General features: G+C 43.1%; 1 protein-coding gene across 1 annotated transcript in view; it reads right to left on the reverse strand.

The window, feature by feature from the left end:
• The window catches only part of NPC1L1 (NPC1 like intracellular cholesterol transporter 1), a 67,099-nt gene that overhangs the window by 39,276 nt on the left and 7,479 nt on the right, over nucleotides 1-20,344 (reverse strand). The window contains exons 3-12 of the mRNA XM_075346261.1: nucleotides 11,662-11,876; nucleotides 9,107-9,207; nucleotides 7,894-8,066; nucleotides 7,533-7,661; nucleotides 5,755-5,937; nucleotides 3,931-4,045; nucleotides 3,687-3,814; nucleotides 3,434-3,571; nucleotides 2,602-2,691; nucleotides 2,041-2,231 (exon numbers count right to left, since the gene is read on the reverse strand). Of these exons, the coding sequence (XP_075202376.1) occupies nucleotides 2,041-2,231; nucleotides 2,602-2,691; nucleotides 3,434-3,571; nucleotides 3,687-3,814; nucleotides 3,931-4,045; nucleotides 5,755-5,937; nucleotides 7,533-7,661; nucleotides 7,894-8,066; nucleotides 9,107-9,207; nucleotides 11,662-11,876 (1,463 nt within the window). The remainder of the gene's footprint in view (nucleotides 1-2,040; nucleotides 2,232-2,601; nucleotides 2,692-3,433; nucleotides 3,572-3,686; nucleotides 3,815-3,930; nucleotides 4,046-5,754; nucleotides 5,938-7,532; nucleotides 7,662-7,893; nucleotides 8,067-9,106; nucleotides 9,208-11,661; nucleotides 11,877-20,344) is intronic.

Below are 20,344 nucleotides of genomic sequence, written 5' to 3' on the forward strand. Positions count from 1 at the left end.
GATCTGCCTGTTTGACAGCTCACCAGCGACCATGTAGCGATGCAGCAGCGATCCTGACCAGGTCAGATCGCTGGTCGGATCGCTGCTGCATCGCTAAGTGTGAAGGTACCCTAACTGCAGACTACTGAAACCTCACATCGCATGCACTGAGGATTTTCCAGTGTTAGCGCCGAGAACGATGGTCACGTGATCCAAAGTATGCAATATGATTACTCCCGGCCAGAATCTGACTGGACTATTTCTGGCCTCATGCAATACACTTGCATTGAGTGCTCTGATACAGGATAATATTCACAGCGCGCAGTGTCCACAATGTGAGGATCCATAGGTCTGCAGTCTCATAGAGTGACTGCAGACTTGTCGTTTTGTGAAGGTGGTCTGAGCTATAGCTTGTTTGTTTAAACGTAATAAGAATATCTATGTATGTAAATAATCAAAATATAGATGTAGTAGCATAATTATCTGTCTGTCTATGTAGCAATTGCACAGACCTATAATATAATTCAAAGCTGTATAGTCATGAAGGGGTTACCAAGAATAAGTGAACAGATGTACAAATAATGGAAGTCTTTTAATGATGAGTAAAAGTCTTATCAGTAGTGTTCACACAGAATGTTTTAACGAACAAAGATGTGTTTCATAACATGCTGAGAGAAATTAAGGAGTGGAACACTCCTTACTCCCTGTTTAGCTTCAAGGCCAACGTGGCATTTTGTATAATTAAGTTTCTTTCAAAATACACGAGTCAGTTGATGAAGGAGAGAACATGTCTGTGTGTTCATTATCTGATACATTGATATATCGGCACTGATATACAGGTAATATGACACCGTCTCTGATTCCCTGTATGAAGATACCATTAGCAGTCTTCACCCAAAAATCTCTACCTTGACAGTTTTAAGGCCCCGTCACACTAAGCAACATCGCTAGCAACATCGCTGCTAACGAACAACTTTTGTGACGTAGCAGCGACGTTGCTAGCGATGTTGCTGTGTGTGACATCCAGCAACAACCTGGCCCCTGCTGTGAGGTCGTTGGTTGTTGCTGAATGTCCTGGGCCATTTTTTAGTTGTTGCTGTCCCGCTGTGAAGCGCAGATCGCTGTGTGTGACAGCGAGACAGCAACAACTAAATGTGCAGGCAGCAAGAGCCGGCTTCTGCGGAGGCTGGTAACCAATGTAAACATCGGGTAACCAAGAAGCCCTGTCCTTGGTTACCCGATATTTACCTTTGATACCAGCCTCCGCCGCTCTCACTGTCAGTGCCGGCTCCTGCTCTGTGCACATGTAGCTGCAGGACACATCGGGTTAATTAACCCGATGTGTGCTGTAACTAGGAGAGCAAGGAGCCAGCGCTAAGCATTGTGCGCTGCTCCCTGCTCTGTGCACGTGTAGCTGCAGCACACATCGGGTAATTAACCCGATGTGTGCTGTACTAGGAGAGCAGGGAGCCAGCGCTCAGTGTGCGCTGCTCCCTGCTCTCTGCACGTGTAGCTGCGTGAGCTGGTAACCAAGGTAAATATCGGGTTGGTTACCCGATATTTACCTTAGTTACCAAGCGCAGCATCTTCCACGCGGCGCTGGGGGCTGGTCACTGGTTGCTGGTGAGCTCACCAGCAACTCGTGTAGCCACGCTCCAGCGATCCCTGCCAGTTCAGGTTGCTGGTGGGATCGCTGGAGCGTCGCAGTGTGACATCTCACCAGCAACCTCCTAGCAACTTACCAGCGATCCCTATCGTTGTTGGGATCGCTGGTAAGTTGTTTAGTGTGACTGGACCTTTAGACTGGACAACCCCTTTAATATTATTCTAACAGGTTCCCTTTAAGATAATTGAACCTGTAGCATTATCACAATGAGATAATCATCAGTACACATTATAGGAGTGGTCAGGGGTGCTCACTGCTGGCTACCACAATTTGAGCATTTTAACTGTGACCACTCCATGAACAATACTATACTATAAGTACAGTATGTAATAGATAAAACAAGCTTGGAGATTCATGGCTACTTTCCATGTCATGCTTATCTCGGAAGCATTTACCTGTCAGGATAATCAGTAGCATACTGTATCTTCTGTGTCATTGAGTTATTGTTACAGCCTGCGCTGGAGCAGATACCATTTATTCCATCTAATGAGGAAAAGTTATATCCAGCTGTGGTCACAAAGTACGTAGGAACTCCGACCTCAAAATACTCGTTTAGATGATTAAAATAAGTAAGTACATAGGAATCCTGTGGAGAGGTAAGACATGGAGAAATTAGACGTATGAAAGATATGTATAAAAATAAAATAAAGCAGCACTTACCAAAAAGGGTAAATTCTTATGCCCAGACATCACTATTAATTATAATATTGGTGTAGTCTGGGCATTAAGACCCCATAAGTCACTAGAATGAATGGACAGCAATTTGACCAATTTGTGGGGGTATCAGTGACCAGATGAAGGATGTCCCCTAAAGTGCTCCTCTATTGTTATAATAGGGACAATTAGTTTTTGTAAAAAAAGAACTGGATCCAATCTTATCATCTATTTATGTATATTTTAATCATCATCATCATCATTTTGGTTTGCTATCATTTATGCCCAGATAATGTATTTACCAGGGGTACAGACAGCTCCTGATTTAGGCCCACACGAGAATACATCATGAAATATATGCCACAGCAGAAGAGGAACATGAACACAATCATCTGTGAAGAGAGAAGGACACGGCGGTCAGTAGGGGATGTAACATGGAAGTAAAAAGTCAAATAAAATGTATCATGTTGTCATGAATGTGCCCCAACCTAATGTCATCTCTGTTGGACCTGGGGTCAAGACTTAGAGGTCTCAGCGTATAACTGATTTCAGACCTCCTGTAGGGCTCACTTGACTGTTGTCTTGTTGATGTATCTTTCCTTCTATGCTGAAGGGGATAAAAACACTTTTCTTATTGGCTGAGAATTCTCTTAGCCATTATTTCAGCTGCAGCTTGTAATTATCTCTCCCTTCTGCTAGATCTCCCTGCCCCTGGCTTTACTCCATGCCAGATATAGAAATTTTTGTATTCGGACCACTGTGAAGAAGCTCGTTTCTGTTAAGCTGAGGTGTTCTTTCTTTTAGAGCAGTGCAGCTTTCAATTGGAAAAGATTTTGGAGTTTTGTCATATCTGTTGCCTTGCCTAGATTACCTGTGTGTTTCTCTGGTCTCCTGTCCCTTTACTACCTTGGGAGAGAGGGGACATTTAGGTGAGTCATATTCAGGAGCTTAGCAAAGTATGAGACTCAGGCATCTCCACCTTCAGGGGTTATCCTGAGGACAGGGATTAGCCTAGGTTCCCTAGTTTTAGGGACAGCTCAGGTGCACACTGTCACTACTACCTAACCGTCACTGGCTTGACACGTGCAGAAAAAAAGACACACGATTGAGTATTATAGATTATGGATTACTCACCACTATCACTCGACTGAATGAATTCAGAAGAATGGGACAATAGACTTTCTTCATGAAAGAAACCAACAGTCCCTTAGATTTCTTCTTGCGTTTTTCAGTTTTGCTTTTGATACAGCAGCAAATATCAAATCTATTTGCCTAGTGGAAGAGTACAGTAATAATCTATTAGATGAAGTAATGTATAATGTTATCATAAAGTCATCTGCCCATGATGTATTTGTCACCCCCAGGGCCCCAGGTTTTCTCATGTTACCTCTTCCCGCTTAGCATCCAAAGACACGAGGGCCACAAACACGGTGATCTGCAGGGCAAAATCAAGCAGTATGGAAAGGGCGGCATTAAGGGCGAAGGTCCGAACAGCGGGCATCTGTGTCAGGGAACCTGGACCAAAAAAGATACGGTAATTCAAGATGTGACATGGTGCAGACTGTTTGACAATAGGAAAGCAGTCAGTAATGATAACTATACCCCAATAGACATATGGAAACTGTTATTACCCAGGAAAAAACACAGAGACTCCGACAAGCTGCAAAGTAGCATGCTGGGGGCCACACCACCAAGGACTCTTCCAATTTGTTCCTCTCGTCGTTCACCTTCTCGACGTTCATCTCTCTAAAAGAAAAGAAATATTTATAGTGCAGATAAGAACTTACTAGGTTTAAAGAAACAGTCCCATTAAAGTTTTTATCCTCTACAATCATCATATTATATTGCACTGTGCACTTGCAGTTGCTTATTTTGCCTTTCTACCCAAAAAATTCTTCTCCTGTCTTTCCATTATGTAGAAACAGGAAGTCTCTTTTCACTGTATGAGTCATCCCCCTCTTTAGCTCCTGTCCCAGGTATACCCCTCCTCCACCTACAGTTGGCTTTTGCAGTGATGACTCATGCAGGGAAAATAGACTTCTTGTTTGTACATAGAGCTTAGGCTGCTTTCACACTACGTCTTTTTAACATGCGTCCTGAACATTTTTTTAACGCAGAAACGGATCCAGTGCAAATGCGTTTTCATTTTAATGCATTTGCAATGGACTCGCGTTAACATGCGTTCACCTGCGTTTGCGTGCGTTATAGTGAGGATCCAGCAACTTGCAGTTTTTTAACATCTTTCAAAAACGCTACTTGTAGCGTTTTTGAGCTGCGTCCAACTTCTGCAAATTGCTGGATCCTGACTAAACAGCACGCAAACGCATGTGAACGCTGGCGTGCTGATAGGCAGGATCCTGCTTGCTCTACTGAGCATGCCCAGAACCAGCCTCCGTGATCAGTCTCTCTCTCTCCTACCTCTCTGTCTCTCTCCCCCTCCCTCTCCCCCACCTGAGAGCTGCGGACACTCGTAACCAAGGTAAATATCGGGTAACCACTTATCTTAGTTACCCGATGTTTACGTTGGTTACGTGTGCAGGGAGCCCGGCTCCTAGCAGCTGCAGACGCTTGTAACCAAAGTAAATATCGGGTATCCAAGCAAGTATACCCGATGTTTACCTTGGTTACGAGCCTCGCAGCTGTCAGATGCCGGCTCCCAGTCTGGCACGTTTAGTTCCCCTCACTCCCAATCACATGACTCCAATGCCCGCCCCTAAACATCCAGTGACAGGATCCTGCAAAGTAACACATGCGTTTGCATGCATTTTTTGCTGTAAAAGCAGGATCCGCTTTTGCAGCAAAAAAACGTTCAGGACGCATGTTAAATAAACGTAGTGTGAAAGCAGCCTTAGAAGGATATAGCTAGTTAGTTTTTAATCATGTGATGTCATAGATCTAATGGAAAAGAGAAAAATTAGCTGGGTAGAAAGGCAAAATGTGCAATTGAAAGTGCATCGTGCAATATAATATGATTGCAATATATTAAGAGGATAAAAACTTTGACGGAAGGGCTTCTTTAATATGACATACTGTATTGTCCCCAACCTTTAAAATATGTAATGTAATGTTTATCTCACGGTGATATTATATGTGCTAAACTATTAAACTGAAATGGGGTATCCACACACAGTTGAGTGAATATGTTTATACATAGACAAATATATAAGAGGAGGGATCCCTTTTATTGTTCCCATATTGGGGCAGAAAGTTTCTTCGTTTTTGTAACATTTGGCAAGGCACTTGGGAAGTTCAGCAAGCTCATGTTTGTTAACATTATAATGCAGATTGCTGCTTCAGCCATCCTAAGCTAGATCTCTCTTCTCATGATCTCCACAGTCATGGTAGGTACATACTGTATGTTGACGATTTCTTTTTTTTTTACTGTCAGCCCTTTTATCACAAGTAGACTATATAGCATTCAGTAATAATGATTGTTTTTAAAGAATTTATCTTACCTGAAGCTCAAGGACGAAGATAAAGATGTTGTCTGCTCCAACTGCTAGAACCAAGAAAGGCACCACTTCCACAATGATGAGCGATGATGCTATTCCAATGTAGCTAAAGAAACCCATTGATGCCAGAACAGCACCTAAGACAACAAGAATTCCACCTAGACCGAGGGTCACTTTAGAGTCCACCTGGGGAAAAGTAACAGTCATTACAATGGTGTGCGTTGGAGTCATAGTAACAAGAACATGAGTTTGGTTGAGGATACATTTCAGTATTTATTGTGTGTCTGATCTTAAACTTGAGGTTATTTACTTATTAAATCATGAAAGGCCTGGTGTGGACACCTTATTTTCCTTTGGAAGAGAACTTAGGCTTTGGGTGAACTTGGCATTGTGGAAGTATGGAAAAGTCCACTCTTCATGACAATTGATAACATAGGGCCCAAACACCAGGATACCCACAATCTTTAAAGAACCAGGGCCAGATCCCTCAAGTGTTTCTTCTAAACACAAATACTGTCAGAAGAAAGCTGTCCCATGTTAAAGTAAGGATATCCTTGGAGTGTTGGGATAGTGTCTGTAGCTGCCCAATAAATTGGTCTAAAATATTCATGTAGGTATGTAGACTGTCTGTTAAGGATAAAAGTCGATTGAAACGAGCATCGGGGATGGCCAAGCCACATTTGGAACTAGAATTTACTGGGGAGAAGTTCTACTTAAAAGGTCTATGGTAAATCTCTCAAATAAGAATATTTTATACCTTGGAAATAGGACACAAGAATGTAAGAGAGAATCAGAGTCAGAAGGTAGATAGGCATAAACAGTTTTTGAGCTCCTTGCATTTCGACTGTGGTTTGGCAAGAGTATAATGATTGCCATAAGAGAACTGTATTTTTTTATTATGGTGCATGGTCACATTACCAGTAGGGCTTCTGTGTAACACTAGTTGGGCAGATGGTGAACCTGTTGTCACGCTGTACTCTAAGATGTACAATAGCAATACAGCGCAGTAATGTGGGACTGAGAGGATTCCTGAAACTATCTGAGAAGGTAGTTAGCTGGTAAACCACTAGGGGGCGTAAAAGTGGAGGAAACGTATGAGCAGGGAATTCCCTAGCAGAGGTAATACTAGTCAAGCCCACCAGATGGCAGTAGAATTGTCAGAAAGCCATGTCACAACATGAGGTCTTGTAAGTACACAAGGGCAAAGTCTAAACGTAGTCAGAGGGAAGCAAATAGTCAGTAGCCGGGAAATCAGAGCCTAGAAGCGAGGGGGAGTGGGAAGACAAGACAGAATAAAGGTAAACAGATAAGGAACAAACAGGGAGACAGCGGGAGAGACACTGATGGAAACAGACAACAGAGGAGGTTAACAGGTCAGGTGAACACGGAGGTCAGGAGGGGGCAGAGCAGACAACAGGTCACTCAAGAGCAGAACACAGCAGAGCCAGAAGTATCACTGGCGAAGTCCAAGAGAAACAGTGCCCTAATAAAGCAGCCTGACCTCCAGAACGAGGCAGAAAGGATTAACCCCTAACGTGACTTGCATCAGAAGTGAAACTAAAAAAAAGGCTCAGCTCCAGCTGAGCCAGGAGTCAATCATGACACCTGTCTTTTAAGGATGCAGGAAAAATAGTGAAGTGTACATTTTTAGCATTCCATTGACATCATACTCCAGCCCAACAGGTCATTAGCTTGTCAATGGATTCTGCAAAATTTGAACAAGTCTAACAAAAATATCTAATTTATATTGACGGAATAAAAAAATATGAAGTTCATCTCACCAACACTCTCCGACAACTGCTGTACTCTCCCAAGGCAAGAGCAATGTACAAGAAGATCACCAGGTAACTGATGGCAAAGATGGGAATGTCTTCTGTTGTGGTTCGACTGATTTCATCCTCTAGAGATCTCTGGTGACAAAATAGGATTAGAATTACTTTAAAAAACAAAACAGAATTTTATTAGTTAAAAAATGGAAACACCATTAAAAAGAGGATTTAAAAGAAGATATAGTTCAAAACTACTAATCACAAAATATAAAGTGAGGGAAAAATTCAAAAATTTCAACCAGTAATGAAAATTATCTCACTTGGTCATGTCCATTTGCTTATTTAGCTAATGCTGGTGTGGTAAGACACTTACTTCTGCCATATAAGCGAACGTGAAACTACTTTTTGGATTTTTCACATATTCTTCCAAAATGTCCAGGAATTTCTGCTCCCAAACCATGACATAGTCAAACTTAGGATCAGAACGAGGGAAATTGTTCAAAGAGATGGTCAAAATCAAAGCTTTGGATTCTGAGAAACGATTGTCTGAGGACAAAGAGTAAAAGATTGTTAGAGATACTGGCATAGGGGTAGTGCAAACCAAGCCAAAAGTTATCTCCTGTCCTTCCAAAACTATTGAGGGCAAAAAATGTTACCCATACATGAATAAATCTCCTGGCTTCAAATCTGAATTCTTGGGATCATCCCATGCTGATACTATAATTTTGGCCATATTTAAACTTTTTCATAGTCTTCAATTAACTAATAACGAAACTCACAAGCCATTACCAGACATGGCCAACAGACGTTGCAACTAGTTATACTTGTCCCCTCCATGACAGCCATTTGAATTATAGGCCAACTAAATGATGGCTTAGAGAGGACATTCTTATACGGAGTTACCCTAATGTGACATCTAGCTTGGTATATTTAGGATGAGTAGATGATTACTTCTAGCTTAACTTTTGCTTGCACTGGGTAAAAGATGGAAAAAAAAAATCTAATTTGTTGCAACTGGTGTTTGTCTACGTTCCTGTCTTAAAGGGATTGTCCGGGGCTATTATTTTTTAACTAAATGACTAAGAACTAATAGCCAGATAGTTATTAACTACCTGTCTGATATACTTGGTGCTATCTCTGCCAGGACAGAGTGGTTATAGACCAGTCATGCCGGCGATTCAGGGGCTTCCACTAACGTCGTGTCTACAGAGAAGTGGGTTCTCTTCCACCTTATACTGGCGTTAGGCTGATTGACAGCTGGCTCCTCGCGACCTAAGTGCGGGTAGTCGGCTGTCAATCAGCATGGAGTCTGCAGTCATGTCCAATGATAGAACACTCTGGAAGAGGAAGAGCTACTCTGTTGACATGGAGCAGCTGAATCGCCGGGAGGAGATCAGTGACCGCTCTGTGCCAGTGGAGATCGGTACCAGGCACAACAGGTAAGTAGTTAGCAACTACCAGCCTCTTAATTTTTAGGCCTTTAGTACAAAAAGAAAAAGAAAGAAAACAAACCTGGCTAAGTCCTTTAATTTCATAAGAACCAAGTTACTATATACTGTATATATAAATAAAAAAAAAAGAGTTACCATCATAACCTCCCACAGCGAGGAAGGGGAAGACCGGTGCACCATAATCTGCCATACAGCTCAGTTCCAGGTCTGTAATATCCTTGAATGACAGTGGTGAGCTACAATAACAAAAACATTATTTGGTTTCATTGATTAGGTATATAGTGGACTCTACATCAACCACTGTGACCACAACCAATTCCAAGAATGAAAGGGCCACATTTTGTCTGCACAATGACTTTCCTGACTAGTTAAATATGCCCCACATTTGTGAAGGTGTTGGGAGATGGGGGCAGTATGTAGCTTTAGTATAAATCAGGGGCGTAACTATAATAGGTACGCGAGGTGCAATCGCACCTGAGCCCTGGAGACTAGGCCAGCCTGATGTATCATGTGACATGTCACACAATCCCCTTGATAAATTATGTGATAGGTTACATGGTTAATGTACAGGTACAAATCTGCAGATATAAAATGAGAAAGACAGTCCCTAGATACAAGATGAGCCATCACATAGCCCCTATATAAAGGACAAGCCCTCATATAGCCCGTATATATAGGATGAGCCCTCATATAGCCCCTATATATACAATTTGCCCTCATATAGTCCCTATATATAGGATGAGCTCTCACATTGCCATTATATGTAGAATGAGCCCTCACATAACCCCTATATATAGGATGAGCCCTCACATAGCCCCTATATACAAGATGAGCCCTCACATAACCCCTATATATATAGGATGAGCCCTCACACAGCCCCTATATACAAGATGAGCCCTCACATAGCCTCTATATATAGGATCAGCTTTCACATAGCTCCTATATATAGGATGAGCCCTCACATAGTCCCTATATATAGGATGAGTCTTCATATAGCCCCTATATACAAGATGAGCCCTCACATAACCCCTATATATAGGATGAGCCCTCACATAGCCCCTATATAGAAGATGAGCCCTCACATAACCCCTATATCTATAGGATGAGCCCTCACATAGCCCCTATATACAAGATGAGCCCTCACATAGCCTCTATATATAGGATCAGCTTTCACATAGCTCCTATATATAGGATGAGCCCTCACATAGTCCCTATATATAGGATGAGTCTTCATATAGCCCCTATATACAAGATGAGCCCTCACATAACCCCTATATATAGGATGAGCCCTCACATAGCCCCTATATACAAGATGAGCCCTCACATAGCCTCTATATATAGGATAAGCTTTCACATAGCTCCTATATATAGGATGAGCCCTCACATAGTCCCTATATATAGGATGAGTATTCACATAGCCCCTATATATAGGATGAGCCCTGACATAGCCCCTATATACAAGATGAGCCCTCACATGGCCTCTATATACAAGATAAGCCCTCACAGCCTTTATTTACAAGATGAGCACTCACATAGCCCCTATATATGTAAGATGTACTCTCAGATAGCTCCTATACAGTATATAGGATGTACCCTCACATAGCTCCTATATATAGGATGAGCCCTCACATAGCCGCTCCATACAAGATGAGCTCTCATATAGTCCCTATATATAGGATGAGCCCTCACATAGCCCCTATAAATAGGATGAGCTCTCACATAGCCCCTATATATAGGACGACCCCTCACATAGCCCCTATATGTAGGATGAGCCCTAATATAGCCCATATATACATGATGAGCCATCAGATAGCCATTATATATAGGATGAGCCCTCACATAGCCCCTGTATACAGGATGAGCCCTCAAACAGCATCATATACACAGGATGAGCCCTTATATAGCTCCCTATATACAGGATGAGTCCTCAAACATTGCATACATACATGTATTAAAACAAACAACACATACTCACCTCCCACTCGCTCCCTACTGCTCTGGTCCCCATGGATTCACTTCTTGTGGCTGGCACATACATGCTCGTGCACACCGGCTGATGACGCCATCACGCTGGTAACTCACAGAATGGGCAATGGGAGCTCCAGATAATATGTCTGTCCGAAGATGTGCATTGGCCGAGCAGAAAAATTATAACGTGACTAATCTGCTCATGGACTTCCCTAATGTCTCAGGGCCCAGCAGTATCCCACATTGTCCTCATTATAATCTGCATATGGCCTTAACCATTATACTTAAGTTACTGTAATGTCCTGCACATGAGGTAAGTGACATAACTTATCAGGAGAACTATATGGTGGGGTGCATTGTGAAATCCCTGCCCTACTGGTCCTATACAAAATATGTAGTATCCCCAATAGTAATAACATTTCTGGTCACCCAGCACTTGAATGAACCAAAGCATGCTGAATAGTGATGGGCGAATAGTAACTATTAGTGTTCGGATAATGCTTACTGAATACCGGGTACTATTCCAGTATTCCTAACAACAAGAAAAAATGCTTGGGTTTCCCATTGACTGCCGTTATTCGTGAGGAATACCAGAATAGGACTTTGGGATCTGTTACGAATAATCCAAACACAAATAGTTACTTTTCCCCCATCACTTATGCTGAATCATGACTTTCAGATGTGTATGATTTTGGGATCCTTGCCTTAAGCGCAATACTTACTTGACACAATACATGAAATGATCCCTCCAGCCCACACGACCCGTTTCTCCAGATATTGTTTGTGTCACCTCCAGGTTGAATCTTGTTTTGTTGTTCTGGAAGTATTGCATCAAGCTATTAACCGCACAATCTGTTGTTGTAGGATTTGTAGGGTTCAGGGGCGCGTAACAAATATCCTTTATGGTAACATTCACTTTATGCTTCTCTGACCATACCTGGGGGGTAAGAAAAAGAAGACAAAAAGTAAACCTCATGATGTATACAAAAGCTAGGTTTGCCTACTAAACCCTTCAAAGATCAGTTGCTATCACCAAAAAATGTTGTTATTCGGTGCTGGAGAAGAAAAGCGGGGTTAATGCAATACTGCTGCTGAATTAAGAGATTGTTGATTATTGATCATTTTTGTTTTATTTCATAGGTCTACGCGTTTCAGGGCTCAAGGCCCCTTCTTCAGGACCAAAAGGAGGAATCAACAATACATGTATTGTTGATTCGTCCTTTTGGTCCTGAAGAAGGGGACTTGAGCCCTGAAATGCGTAAACCTATCAAATAAAAGAAAATTATCAATAATCAACAATCTCTTAATTCGGCGGCAGCGTGGCATTAACCCCGCTTTTCTTCTCCAGCACCGAATATTGACCTATGTGGGGCTACGACAGCCGCCATTTCTTTACAAGCCTTCATAGGGGTTGTGACTTTCACAACCCCATTAGGTGAGTGTAATCATTTACATACTACAAATTTATATCTGGTAAGACCCTATTTGTGCTCCTTTTTCTCAACTTTATACAAGAAAAGTTGTTGGCTTACCGTATGTTTAGTACAACAACTCCAATCCTGTTTATTAGTGTTCAGTTGCTAGGTTTATGTGCTGTTAATAAAGTTATAACACAAAAAAATGGAGAAAGAGGCAATAACAGGAAGAACATGTGACTGTATGCTTTTAGCCTAGTTTCCTGTGTCTATGTGAGAAGAAGCTGCCTGCTGAGCTGCAGACAGACATACAGAAATGATTACTTGCTGATTTATGAAGCTGATTATATTTGTTCCTGATTGTTCCTGAATAAAACCCACATGCTTGGACAGTATTGTTGATAATTTGCTGCCAACAAAAGAATGGAGAAAAACAAATTTCAGATGAATTGGCATCCATCTGACATCCATCTGACACATGGCTGTGAGATGACCACCAGTGTGGGTGCCACTCTATGAAGCAACTTTCTCTTTTATCAAAGAGAGGGGTGTCTTTAAGCCCCTTCACCCCCGCGTTTGGTTTTCACCTTTCTGAAGAGGCCAATTTTTCTAATTCACTTTATGACGTTATAACTCTGGAACAGTTCCTGGTATTTCTGAGATTGTTTTTTAATGACATATTGTACTTCACGATAGTGATAAATTTAAGACTATTTTTTGCGTCTATTTGTGACAATATTGGAAATTTGGCAAAAATGTAGAAAATTTTGCAATTATCCCTTCACCCCCGAGACCATTTTCATCTTAAAGGGAACCTGTCACCACTTTTTTGGCCTATAAGCTGCGGCCACCACCACCAGGCTCCTATATACAGCGCCCAGGCCGGCGGTATAACATAAAAAAAACTTTATAATACTTACCTAACGGTCACGGGGTGGGCCTTATGGGTGTCTCCATTGTCCGGTGCTGGCGCCTCCTCTTTTGGCCATCTTCGTCCTCTTTCTGAAGCCTGGGTGCATGACGCGTCTACGTCATACACACTCGCCGGTCCTGCGCAGGTGCACTACGCCTGCTCAGGACGTGAATGCCGGCGAGTGTGCATGACGTCGGACCCGTCATGCACCGCGGCTAGAGAAGAAGGAGCACAAAGATGGCCAAAAAAGGCGGCGCTGGAACCAGACAACGGAGACGACCATAAGGCCCACCGTACAACTGTTAAGTAAGTATTATAAAGTGGTTTTTATGTTATACCCCCGGCCTGGGCTCTAATATACAGCATGTTAGAATGCTGTATATAAGAGCCCGGTGGTGGTGGCCACAGCTTATAGCCAAAAAAAAGTGATGACAGGTTCCTTTTAATGACAGAACCAATTTTTGCTATTCTTACCAGTGTAACTTTGACAGGTTATAACTCTGGAACACATCAATGAATCCTAGTGTTTCTGGGACTGTTTGTTCATGACATATTGTACTTCATGATAGTGGTAAATTTTGGTCAATATTTTTTGCTTTTATTTGTGAAAATATTGGAAATTTTATAAAAAAATGTAAAATTTCGCAATTTTCAAACTTTACTTAAACCAAAGTTATGTCATACAAAATAGTTACTGAATAATATTTCCCACGTGTCTAATTTACATCAACGCAATTTTTGAAACATCTTTTTTTTTTGTCAGGAAATTAGAAAGGTTCAAAGTTTATCAGCAATTTTTTATTTTTCCAACAAAATTTCCAAAACCCTTTTTTTAGACACCAACATCACATTTGAAGTGACTTTGAGAGGCCCATGTGACAGAAAATACCCAAAAGTGAGAGCATTTCAAAAACTGCACCCCTCAAACTGCTCAAAAACACATCCAAGAAGTTTATTAACCCTTCAAGTGCTTCACAGGATCTAAGGCAATGTTGAAGGAAAAAATGAAGATTTTACTTTTTCCCACAAAAATGTTAATTTAGCCCCATATTTTGCATTTTCACAGCAGTAACAGGAGAACATGCACCATACAATGTGTTGTTCAATTTCTCCTGAGTTTGCCAATACCCCATTTGTGGTCAAAATCTAATTTTGAGGCACAGTGCAAAGGGAAGAAGTGCCATATTAGAATGCAGATTTAGTTTGAATGCTTTCGGGTGCCACGTCACATCGACAAAGCCCCCTGAGGTGACAGAACAGCAGAAACCCCCCATAAGTGACCCCATTTTGCAAACTGCACCTCTTAATTAATTCATCTAGGGGTGCAGTGAAAATATTGACATTACAGGTGTGTAAGAGGTGGTTATATCCCTACAGTTTTATGTTGATGGTGTTGATGATGGATATGTGACGCCCTGGACCCCAGGGGTCACAGAACAACACCACATACACACACCCCCTCCCCCGCTCAGGAACACCAGTCAAACAAAACCCTTGTTGCCTCCCTCCAGGGTCTGATGTCCACACCAGGTGGGGCGGAGCCAGGTGGTTGGCCCCACCCACCGAGGAGTTCACAGGCCTGGAGGCGAGAAAAGTAGTTCAGTTCAGTTGTGGAGTTGAAGTGGAGAGGTGGAAGTGTGAGGAGTAAAGACTGTGTGTGTCTGGGTCGGAGCCCAGGCACAATCAGCAAGGTCGGCAGACGGTCGACAGGAGTTGGTGGAGGTTTGCGAAACCGTAGGACCGGGGTACCGAACCGGGGAGCAGATTAAAGCCAAGCACCAAGGCAGGGTACTCAGACCCCGACTAGGCTCGGAAGCCGCCGTAAAGGTCAAATTCTCTGATTGCGGTCTGGATCTCAGGGGTTCATTCCCAACCAAGTCCCGTCAGAAGGCAACAGCCCAACCCGTCCGGATAAGAGCCACCGCCAACGGCCAGAGATCCAAGGGCCAGCGCCTGCGGGCAAAACGGGCTCTCCCGACACGTACAAGCCGGGGAGCGGACTACCCGTGGGAATCCATAGGAGTCAAACACTTACACATAGGTGCAGGGAAAGACAGCCACCATTAACCCGTCTAGGGAGAGTGAAGTTACCGCAGCCGACTGTGGGCCCCGTCCATCCAGCCGTTTGGTTTACCACAGACTCTGTTCTTGTCTACCTGAGTAAGTACACCAGTGCCATCCGGCACCGCACTGCACCGCAACGTCACACCCGCATCCACACTGCCTCCCCGCATCGGCACCTGCACCTATCCCTCCTCCCTACTCGCCAACCGGGGCCCCGGGACCAACAGCCCCTACCCACGGAGGGGTCAACACCTTAAGCTTCTCTCCACCATTTCTCCCGGGATCCACCCTCACCAGCAGCGGTGGTGCCCACCATCACCACAACCCGTGGGTGGCGTCACAACCAACATCCCACCTCAAACCTTCCCCCCCTTTCACTCATGGGCGAGGAGGCGCTGCTTGAGCCCCCGGGTCTGGCCCCGTGCTCGAGCCACCGAGGAGCAGAAGCACCGGACCCGAGCGCCAGCGAACCCCCAGGCGAGCGGCGTTCCCGACCCCTCCGCCCGCGACAGATACTAGCCTGAAGAAACCAGTTAGTGTCATGCACCTCACCTAAAGTCACACCCGTATGGCCCGGTGTCCATTCCTTCCTTCAGGTGTGTCACAAAATGTTTTACAATTGGGCAGTGAAGAAAAAATATTTACATTTTTACCACTAAAATGATGTTTTAACCTCAGATTTCCAATTTTCACAAGGGGAATTTGCGGACTCCATTTGCAGAGCCCCTAAGTGCCAGAACAGATGAAATTCCCCTCAAATAACCATATTTTGGAAATTACACCCCCTCTTAGAGCTCATCTACAGGTGTAGTGATGATTTATTCTCTGGAAACCGCTTATAGAGTGAAACGCAATGAATGTTGCAGAATTAAAAATTGCAAATAAACTCTTGTCGTGCCCAGTACATTGTAGTGCCCGTACATGTTGTCCAGCTCGTGCTTCTTACAACCTGTACTCCATAAATTAAGCAGGCTCTCCTGACTACAATACTGTGCCAGACATGTGGACGTTAACTGTAATTTAGGCACATTGTGGGGTTCAGGAGGGAGAGGGGCATTTGGATTTAGGAGCGCAGATTTTGCTGGATTTCTTTTTTGGCGGGAGTCATAGCATTATTTTCAGAGCCTTTGTGCTACCTGTAACCTGGAAGACCCCAATATTTTCTTTAACAAAGGACAAACCTGAGTGGGGACTTGTGTTTTTGTAGGTTGAGTTGAATGCTATTTGGTAGGGATTTTGGTACAGAACATTTTGGATCAGTCCACATTTATCCTGTGCTCTATGCTAAACACTTAGGCGGGCTTTGCACGTTGCGACGTCGGTAACAATGTGTTACCGATGCTGCAGCAATAGTCCCGCCCCCGTCGCACGTGCGATATCTAGTGAAAGCTGCTGTAGCGATTATTGTCGCTACGGCAGCTTCACACGCACATACCTGCCGCGCGACGTCCCTCTGGCCGGTGACCCGCCTCTTTCCTTAGGGGGGCGGGTCGTGCGGCGTCACAGAGACGTCACACGGCAGGCGGCCAATTGAAGTGGAGGGGCGGAGATGAGCAGGATGTAAACATCCCGCCCACCTCCTTCCTTCTCATTGCAGCCGGGACGCAGGTAAGGTGATGTTCCTCGCTCCTGCGGCTTCACACACAGCGATGTATGCTGCCGCAGGAGCAAGGAACAACATCGTACCTGTCGTACCATCGGCATTATGGAAATGTCTGAGGCTGCAGCGATGATACGATAACGACGCTTTTGCGCTCGTTCATCGTATCAAAAAGGTTTTACACGTTGCGATATCGACTGCGACGCCGGATGTGCGTCACTTTCGATTTGACCCCATCGACATCGCATGTGCAATGTCGCAACGTGCAAAGCCGCCCTTATATCAGGGTTTCCATCTAAATCATGATTCTGGTGAAACCCCCAAAGGAGCCATTCACAATAATGAGGGAGCAGAGTTACTCCAGACTCTGTTTGGCCTCTGTTTAGCGGTGTCCGTCTTTTCAAAGGTGAACAAAACTGTTGATGACCGCACTTTTGTGCACAGAAGGCAGTTCAAAGTGACTCCCTCCGCCTCATTACAGTGAATTTTCAGTTGGGAATTTTATCTGTATTACGATTTTCAGAGATTTACTCGTAATCCTCAGTTTAAGCACTCAGCTTAGAGCGCAGGATAAATGTGAGCAGCGCCTTACTGCGATCTTTGGGAGGCAAAATGAACAAATCAACAGCAGTTGAAGTAATATGACAGATTTATTCTTTGGGTAAGTATGATTACAGTGATACCACATTTTTTATAGTTTTTTTTATGCTTTAATGCCAATGATATTACCTGGTTATACCATAAAAACTATTTTATAAAAAAAAATGTTTTTGCATTGCTGAATGCTGAGAGCTTTAGCTTTTTTTTTTTTTCACTGAAAGAGCTGCATGGCGGCTTGTTTGTGGCTTGTACCATGACTTTATGATTGTGTTTTATTCCATTTTTTTTGTCAGCTGTATGATGAAAAGACAATTTTTGCTACTTATTTTATTTTTTTTTTATTGTGTTCACTGAAGGGGTTAACAAATGTGACAGTTTGATAGATTGTGTTGTTATGGATGCAGCAATACCAAATAGTTAGAAATGCCACAAGACAAAAAACAAATTGTGACATAAAAGCCCCCCCACACCCCTGCAAATGTTGAATTGGGGTCTTAATGTCTGATCATGAGAGTCCAATAATGCAGAACACAGTGTTCAGACATTAATCTATGTGTTCTCTTCTTATGAGCAAACCCCTTAAATTATCATTTAGAAAATTTAGAAAGAAAGATGTAAAGCTTTAGGGCGGCATTACACGTGACGATTTATTGTGCGATCACATGAGCAATCGCACCCGCCCCCGTCGTTTGTGCGTCACGGGCAATTAGTTGCCCGTGGCGCACAAAGTCGTTAACCCCCTGTCACACGCACTTACCTCCCGAACGACCTCGCTGTGGGCGGCGAACATCCTCTTCCTGAAGGGGGAGGGACGTTCGGCGTCACAGCGACGTCACACAGCGGCCGACCAATAGAAGCAGAGGGGCGGAGATGAGCGGAACGTAACATCCCGCCCACCTCCTTCCCTCCGCATTGCCGGCGGGACGCAGATAAGCTGTGTTCGTTGTTCCCGAGGTGTCACACGCAGCGATGTGTGCTGCCTCGGGAACGATGAATAACCAGAGCACAGAAGGAGGAACGACATTATGAAAATGAACGACGTGTCAACGAGCAACGATAAGGTGAGTATTTTTGCTCGTTCCCAGTCGTTCATAGCTGTTACACGCTACGATATGTCTAATGATGCCGGATGTGCGTCACTAACGACGTGACCCCGACGACATATCGCCCGATATATCGTAGTGTGTGACGCCGCCCTTAGTCTTGTTTCCTGGTCATTCACATTATTTTAAAGATAACACAGCCTTTCCAATTACAAAAAAGTATTACTTAAAGGGGTATTCCCATCTCCAGGATCCTATTCTAATATGTAGTAGGTGTAATAGTAATTATATTAGAAAATACCTCCAATTAGAAATGTAGTATAGTTCTCCTGATATAGACATGTCTCTTACTTCATGTGAAGGATATTGCAGCTTAGGTATCCATGGTTATGAAAACAAGCAACTAACTAACTGTCACTATATAAATGGCTGTAACCATGGATACCTAAGCTGCAATGCCCTGCACATGGGGTAAGAGACATGGTTATATCAGGAGAATACTACATTTCTAGTTGTAAATTGTGTAAATTGAAGGTATTTGCTAATATTATTATTATTATTATTATTATTATTATTATTATTACACAGACTACATATTGGGATAGGTTCTTGGAGATGGGAATACCCCTTTAAATGAAGCGCTGGCGTTGATAGATATTATTGTAGGCCAATGTAAAATCAATCACCTTTGTGATATACCTCTAAATCTGAACATACGTCCCAAAACATCACTGATATCAATGACAAGCAATGAATATCATATCTTGGAGCTTTAGAATGAAATAAAATGTGAATCACTGTGAAGTATCTGCTCATTTCTCACCTTGTAGCTGCTCATTTTTCACCTTGGCCAATGAGTCATCTTCGAAAACAGGCGTGCACCAATTCTTATTTTAGTCTGATAGTTTTTAAATATTTAAAATGTCGGGGACTTTTTGTCCTTCTCATATGAGTAATGGGTTCATTAAGTATTTTTCAGATTCCTCTAGTTTGACCCAATTTCACTCCTCATTTGGCTTCTATTCCCTGCCAGCTTTGGTTACACCTTTCGCAAGAATTCCCCCAGCCTCGACCCCAAATTTTGAACATTAGCCTATATCTGTCACCTTGGTGCTGAGATATGAACTTCCCTCCTGTCTTTAAATCAACTATTGTAAACAGTGACTATTTCGGGCAGTACCCTGGGGATTCCCTCTGTAAAAGTCCGTATCATTAGGCTTAAAGAGAACATGCCACATTGTACATGAACTCTGATCTACAGACACCAAGGAATAGAGAAGGAGATGCTGGGCAGAATGATATATAGGTTTGTTGAAAAAGATTGAGTATAACTTGGATTTTCTTCATTGAAATCCCTGGTTTTAGTATATATAGGGGCCAAGTGGGCGGTCCTACTAGTGATTGACAGCTACCCCCTTATGTACAGTAATAAATAAATCTTTATTTGTATATAGCGCTAACATATTTTGCAGAACTTTACATACATTAGCAAAACTGTCCCCATTGGGCTCACAACTTAAATTCCCTAACTATATATCTTTTTGGAGTGTGGGAGGAAACTCAGGCAAACACGGGGAGAACATACAAACTCCTTGCCGATGTTGTCCTTAGTGGGATTTGAACCCAGGACCCCAGTGCTGCAAGACTGCAGTGCTAAGCACTGAGCCACCCAACAGGAAAGACTGTCAATCAGTAATAGGACCGCCCACTGGACTCATAAATACAAATGCCAGGAATTTCAATTAATAAGATGCAAGATTTACTGGATCT

This window comes from Anomaloglossus baeobatrachus, chromosome 4 (genome assembly GCF_048569485.1).
Source record: "Anomaloglossus baeobatrachus isolate aAnoBae1 chromosome 4, aAnoBae1.hap1, whole genome shotgun sequence".
NCBI classification, from domain to species: Eukaryota; Metazoa; Chordata; class Amphibia; order Anura; family Aromobatidae; genus Anomaloglossus; species Anomaloglossus baeobatrachus.